This window comes from Benincasa hispida, chromosome 2, assembly GCF_027475165.1.
Source record: "Benincasa hispida cultivar pf3 chromosome 2, pf3_genome.v1.1, whole genome shotgun sequence".
NCBI lineage: Eukaryota > Viridiplantae > Streptophyta > Magnoliopsida > Cucurbitales > Cucurbitaceae > Benincasa > Benincasa hispida.
This window is the reverse complement of record NC_143479.1, coordinates 54,888,651-54,896,001: the sequence shown is the minus strand read 5'-3', so window position 1 is coordinate 54,896,001 and position 7,351 is coordinate 54,888,651. Positions and strand designations below refer to the sequence as shown.

At 32.4% G+C, this 7,351-nt stretch overlaps 1 protein-coding gene across 1 annotated transcript; it reads right to left on the bottom strand.

Annotated features, from left to right (window-relative positions):
• Nucleotides 1-2,169: 2,169 nt before the first annotated feature.
• On the bottom strand, nt 2,170-7,118 carry LOC120072238 (mitochondrial dicarboxylate/tricarboxylate transporter DTC). The gene is made up of 6 exons (XM_039024653.2): nt 6,569-7,118; nt 6,229-6,312; nt 5,403-5,464; nt 4,450-4,811; nt 3,680-3,894; nt 2,170-2,671 (listed from the first exon to the last, which is right to left on the bottom strand). Exons 1-6 carry the CDS (start codon nt 6,686-6,688, stop codon nt 2,615-2,617), a joined length of 900 nt encoding a protein of 299 aa, XP_038880581.1. The 5' UTR covers nt 6,689-7,118; the 3' UTR covers nt 2,170-2,614.
• Between the last annotated feature and the right edge of the window lie 233 nt (nt 7,119-7,351).

The window sequence follows — 7,351 nt, the reverse complement described above, 5'->3', positions numbered from 1 at the left end:
GATATTTTTGTTTATTTCCAACTACTTTAAATTTACGACGGATACTGTGATAGAAATAAAATTTATGATATATTGTGATTTATATTGTACTGTCATGTGGATACGGTTATATCAAAACTTTCGTATGGTACAACAATTTATTGAGTACATTTATATTTCATATATGGGTCCAAATATTTACAAGCATCTATAAAATGTTCTAAGGTATACTTAAAAATAACCGTAAAACAGCCAGAAAAACCAACAAGTTGTCGTGAAACTAGTTGTATTTGAGTACATATAAAATATATTTATGAATATATTTCATATATATGTTAGAACATTTCCAAATAAACAATGGAATATATTACATAATATAAAACATCAACATGAAAAATGAAATAGAAAATAAAATCATATTAAATGTCATTTTCTCTCCCAAATGAAAATGGAATAAATTTATATTAAATGAATTTTATCTCTCCAATTAAAAATGAAAAAAAAATTACATTGAATGCATTTTCTTTCTCCATAAGAAATGTATCTCTCTCGATTATCAAGGGTACTTCGAAAATAGAAAAAAAATATATATAAAAAAAAAAGGAATATAAATAAATGGAAAAGGGTAAAACTATCCAAAATTAACACTAAAATACTTCTTTGAAAAAAAAATAAATTTAAAGATATTTATGAAATATATGACTCAAAGATGATTTTTAATGTACAAACACCTTTTTTAAAAAAAGCCCCTTCATGTTTTTTTTTTAAAAAAAAAATAACTATTTTGGTCCCTTAATTATTATTATTATTTATTTTAGTCCCAGTACTTTCAAAATGTTTATTCTATCCCTACATTTTCAATTTTGGTTTATTTTAGTTTCTATACTTTCAAAAAGTTCATTTTGGTCCTTGTAGTTTCGACATTAGTTCATAAAGTTATCATTTTAATTCCTTGAAAAAGAGGGACTAAAATTATTACAATTTAAAAGTACAAGGACCAAAGTGAACCAAAATCGAAAGTGTAAGGATCAAAATAAATATTTTGAAAGTATAAGGACCAAAGTGAAGTAAAGATGAAAGTATAAAGACCAAAATGAACTTTTTAAAAGTACAAAAACTTGAACCATAAAGGAACCCACACAATACTTAAACTTTTTTTTTTAACCACAATGTTTGGGAGGTGGAATTGAATCTCATAACTCGAGGTGGATAGCTATGCTCATATGGGCAACCCCTTTTTATGTATTTGATTTTGGATGAAACGTCCCATTTATAAAAATTAAATATTTCAAGGACCCGTTGACTTTGAAAATATGAAGTTACCATTTAATCTTATTGTTTTAAAAATCGTGATTAAAACTATCATGAGTTGAACTAATGATAAATAAAAGGTTTGAATTTGATAAAGAGCTAAAAGGTAATAGGTTCCAATCCATAATGGTCATCTACCTAAAATTGAGTTTTCTTGAGACTCAAATGTTGAAAGATCAGTTGAGTTGTCTTGTAAAATTAGCCAAGATACACATAAACTGATCCGAACACTCATCAAGAAAGAAAAAAAAAGAAGACAAAAGACCTATTTGGACCAAAAAAAAAAAAAAAAAAGACGAGACAAAAGACAATCTTAAAAATGATTAAAAAATTGTTTGCACTTAAATTTTTTTTAAGCACTAGAAAATAACTCCAAACAAATCCTCAAAAACGAAACTTGATTCTTTTAAGTAAAGTACAAAAAAAATTCTAGAAATAATAAGAAGAGACATGACAATTTTTATATCACAAGTCTTCCACTTATAAACCTAAACATGATGTTTTAGAATGAATCTTGAACAATTCTCAAAAGATATCAAGATAGACATATGTATTGAGTCACTTAAAAAGTTCCATCACAAACATTTTGACAATCAAAACATGGTTTAGAAGGTACGATATTCTGCTTAAAAAAAAAAGTAGGTACAATATTTTAGTTTAATAGATACGATATTTATTACATTTGTAAATAGAGGTATTAGCTTTGTATACGATATTTCTACTATATTTATTTCCATCCTCATTAATTAACTAGATCTAAAAGGAAAAACCGCAAATATTTTGGTCCTACATTCCTGTTAGTGCCATAGACCTAAAATTTACATCCATAACATTGCATCATCCTGAGAAAAGCATGATCCAAACAACAGAGATAGGAAGTTCAATAATGGAATTATCTATATTAAGAGATAAAATATCAAATTCAATGCATAAACTTCATGGTTTTCGAGAAGTTGAGGAAGTATGACAACCAAGTTAAACAAAATTGATGTCAGCATCTCTTTTGTCAACAAAAAGAAGAGTATCCCCAAACCTTTATTTTGATCAAATCAATGTCCCCCCACTGATTCCTGAACCAAGATCAATCCAAAATTTTCAATGGGATTTTAGACTCTTTTAACAATCCTATAATCCAATTGCAACCCAAAATTAATGGCCACAATTTAGTTCCTCAACTCTACTGATTAAAAAAAAAAAAAAAAAAGAATAATAATAATAATAAGTCTGACTTTTACGGGCGCGGTTTCTGTCAAGATGAAGAACCACAACATAAACCCTGAAGAGGGCCAAAAAAAAATGTTCCTTAAGATTGTCAGTCCAAACCTCAAAGTCCAATGGACTTCTCGAACTTTTGAACTTGGTTGAGGAAAATCCACGTCATCTGCATTGCCATATAACCAAATTTTAGAAGTAGATTATGAGTAAATAATCATCAATAGCTTATATTGCAGTATAGATGGGAGACTCATCAAACAATCCTCCCTAACAAACCCCCCCTTCCATATCAGGTCAACTCTTTGTTTCATGCTCATGACCCACCCCCACTCATCACCAATCTTTGACGAGATCCATTCTTCTTCTTTTTTGAGAAGAATATCTTTTTAGTTCGTAGATTTTGGATCTAGTTTTCATTTGGTTCCTAATTTCAAAATGTTACAGATTTAGTCCTTCAGTTTTGAATTTGGTTTCAATTTAATCCTCTTTTTTTTTTATAAAAACAACGGGTTTCATTGAGGAAAAAACGAATGAATACAGAGCAAACAATAAAACAAGCCCACAAAAACCCCACTAAAGAAAGGGTTTCCAACTAGGTAAGATATTGCCTAGAGGGTAATTACAATTTTATCCTTGAGATTTGAGTTTTGTTTCAATTTGGTCCCTAAGCTTCAAGATTTACACTTAATCTCGATTTTTCACTAAATACTCAATTTTCATTTTCAGTGTTATGTCTATTAATTATTTTAAAATAATTAAAATTAATATTCACTATTTTTCATCAATATTAAAATTTCATTTTATAATAATTTAAAATTAAATAATGGACGTTAACACCAATGACTAAAAAGTGAGTATCTAATGAAAAATCAACATATTAAAAGTATAAATCTCGAAAGCTATGAACTGGACTAAACTAAAATTAAATTCAAAACTTAAGGATTATATGTGTAACATTTTGAAATTTAGGGACCAAATTTTCTCAAAAAGGCTTTTTTTTTTTTTAATGCTCGTGACTCATCCCCCTGATCTTGGATAAGATCCACACTTGGTTTTGTGCTGATGTCCTACTCCACTAATCTTGTAGAGGCTTCACCTACCTGAAGGCTAGAGTCTAGACGAGACGACGACAAAAATAGAGAATAGGGTGGCAGGAGGTTAGAAGAGATCGTACCATGACGTGTGGAGCAATCCTAATGCAGTAAACAGGGAAGCCAGTGTAAAATTTGAACGGCCCGCCAGATTTTAAGGTCTTCATGGCACAATCCATTGAGCCAGAGTAAGGAAGCTTCCCCTCTGCATCAGGCTGCATTTTTTGGATCTGTGTCTTCACATAATCAAATGGCAAACTGCAAGCTGAAGCAAAGAATCCTGAAACAGCACTTGCACCTGAGAGGAGCAAGAAAGAAAGAGAAACGTGTCAATTAACACAGAAACAAACTTTCAAGAAGTAAACAGTTCTTGCCAACAGTTTCTGCAGAACTTTTTAACTTGCAAATTTCCCATTGGTGATCTGATGCAGGTTCAGGCAGAGGGACAAATTTCCAATTTTGAAATACAGAATAGAGATGGAAAATGCATGGAGATGAATAACAAAAGAAGAAGATGTAAGATTCTGAGTTAGGAATATTAGTATGGTATTAGTACGGGCACAAGGGTAATTAGTTTGGGAGTCTGTTATTGTATTTGGTTGTAAATAGATGGAGGGGTTGAGGGAAAGCAAGCAATTGTCGAGTAATTTAGGACTTAGGTTGACAAACTCAAGACGGGAAGTTCCAAGTACCTTATATTTGGTTTTTATCTTGTAGCTGTTACCTTTATGTTTCAACATATTCTAGTTCTTCATTCTTGTTAGGTGGTATCCTAACAAAATATGGCCTACAGTAAAAATTATCAGGACAACTTGCAAAGAACTTCAATCATGAAACGTGCAAAGAAGCTCACCTAGAACTGTTGTAGCTTCACTGAAACCAAGGTTATCCTTGAAAAACTCAACACTTTGATCATAGGAAGCAAGCATGCCCATATTCAATGCCATTGCTCTCACTACTGTTGGCCCAGCACCTTTCCAGAGAGCCAAAACACCCTCATCTCCAACAATACGATATAGTGCATGGAATGCATTTTTGTAGTTTCGGCGTTGTGCCACTGGGAGGGTAGCATCAGCCTGCATTCGGATAAGCGCCAAATCTGCTGGACTGCCAAAAGATGCTCCAATTGCACCAGCTGTTAACCCACACAAAGCCTTTTGATAAAGAGGAAGAGGCTTGCCATCATTAGCTTCAATTGCTTTGTTTGTCAAAATCCTGCCGAACGGAACAAATTGAACATCCATTAAACAATTAATAAGTTATCAAACATATTGATCAGAAGATGACAGAAACTGAAAAACTAGAGACTAATCACATTGAAAAATCAATCAAATATTAATTAGAACAGAACCAAGACTTCCATGGAGTACAACAATGGAACAAGGAATCTGGATGCAATGATATCAAAATTGAAAGAATCCTTCTGTAAGTTGAACAATCTTCTAGCTTCTACAAAAATATAGATATATAATGCTAAGTAAATATAAGTGCTCATCTTTCTATCAATGAGTCATCTGGATAATAGTATATTTGATCTAAATGTTGACATTTCAATTTGGGCAAGTTTCTCTTGACAACTTTCTTTTATAAAAGAATAGTTTTTTGCTTTTAGTAAAGATAACAAAGTTATCATAAACATCTTCCCCATTCCAGACCTCAAAATATAAGAAAACACAATAAAACCAAAACATCTACATGTCAAATGCTTACAGCGAGATAATGACGAAACAATCAGGACTCAGTACAATTCATTACCACAGAAAACTTCTTTTAAAAAAAGAAAATGAAATTCAGCATAACACTCACTTGAATGATCCAAGTCGTGCAGTGGTATAGGTAGCTTGTCTAAGAAGCCCAGCAGAGAGACCCTGTTTGACATTATGCACGTCAGAATTTTTTTTTGCGAATAATATAAATAAACATGCAACTAACACAATAAAAGTAAACACACACACACACACACTGCCACAATAAAAATAAACACACACACACACGGAGAGATAAGAAGAACTAATTTGCCCTAAACATTGCCAAGGATACAAGCAGAAATTATCAGACTTTTATTTTTCCTCTTAGTTTAGTAAGTGCCTCGTAGAAGGCAGTCAAGCACATGCAAAGCGCACATACAAGCAAGCGAGACAATAAATCTTCAGCTGATTTAGAAATTGCCCGACCCCTAACCATCAAACAAACCCAATTAAAAGTTCTTTAGATTACAAAGCACAAGATATATGATGCAAAAAACAAGCACTTATACCTTACATACATCCATGATGCAAAAAACAAGCACTTATATCTTATATATATCCATGAGTGTTAACCTAGCTAAGTTTCAACATTTAGTTGCAAAAACATCATATGATTGGAATGTAGGATGAGGGAAAGAAATAAACTGGTAACTCGAACCAATGTCGATTCACCATTTACAATTGATACAGTTACAAATCGAGTAGGTAAGGCCATTTCCAAGCCAGCAAATCTTTCCTGACTTCTTAAAGGTCTCAAAACAACAAGATCTTATAACCAAAACAACAAGAAAGTTATCTCCAAGCCAGTAATTTACAATGTACCACACCAGATCAACAGTAAAATTCAAATTATCACAGACTTCAACTGGATCCTTAAAACCCACCTTGTAGAAAGCACCAACTCCCTCCGCCTTAAGCATGTTCTTGGTTACCTCGCCTGCCGAGCCCTGACCCAACTGAATTCTCACCTGAACCAAATCAAAAAGACAATATCAAACCAACAAAAACATACCCATCAACGCATAAGGACCGTACAAAAACAGCCAAAATACGGAGAGAAATCAGAAAAGACCCCCAAAACCCCTAGATCTAAATTCCATCCCCAACTCATTGAAAAATCAAAATCTCAGCACACAACGTGAATTACAACCAATAATTAACAAAACCCTGATCGATCACGATCCTTTTACAGATGTAACAGGCAAATCTGAAGATTTGTTGTACCTTGACCATATCGATGGGCTGAATGACGCAAGTCGCGAGCATACCAGAGACCCCTCCATTAACAAAGGGCTTGACAGTGGGCCAAACACCAACAGATTTAGCCTTCTTCTCGTCTCCCATTTGCTGAAATAAAAAGTTAAGAATGAAACCTCAAATGGGGGAGAGAAGAAGAAATTAAAAAAAAGGGTATCTGGGTTTGAAAGATGCGGTGGTTTAGAGCAAAGGAGAACGAAGAACAACAAGAAAAAAGGGGAGAAACGAGGTTTTATATGGGAATGTGTTACAAAAAACCCTTTTCTTTCTTGGCTTATCTCTCTCTCTCTCTCTCTCTCTCTCAGCGGCAATTGGCAACTGGCCAACTATTAATTTAATTTAAAGCTGTTGATGTTGATTTCAATGGCGGACCTCAGATTCCTCGTCGATCAATGAAAATGGCTAATAACCAATTTGCAAAGCTCCAATTTTTGCTGCCCTTTTCCCCCAAAATTGGCTCCTTTTACAGATGTTCTGGTTAAAAATAACCCTAATCAATCCCATTTTGTTTCATAACAAATCACGGCATGTTTGGATTTTGAATTTTATTTTATCTTTTTTAAGCTTAAAAACATTTTTTACTCGGTCTAACGATTTAGTCTTTATATTTTTTAATTTATAATTCAATATTGAACTTTAAAAATAACAGTTTTGATTTTATACTTTAAAATTTATAATAATTTTAATCCCTACGATAGAAACTTTTTATTAAAATTAAGTATACTTATTCTTTATAGTTTTTATATAAAA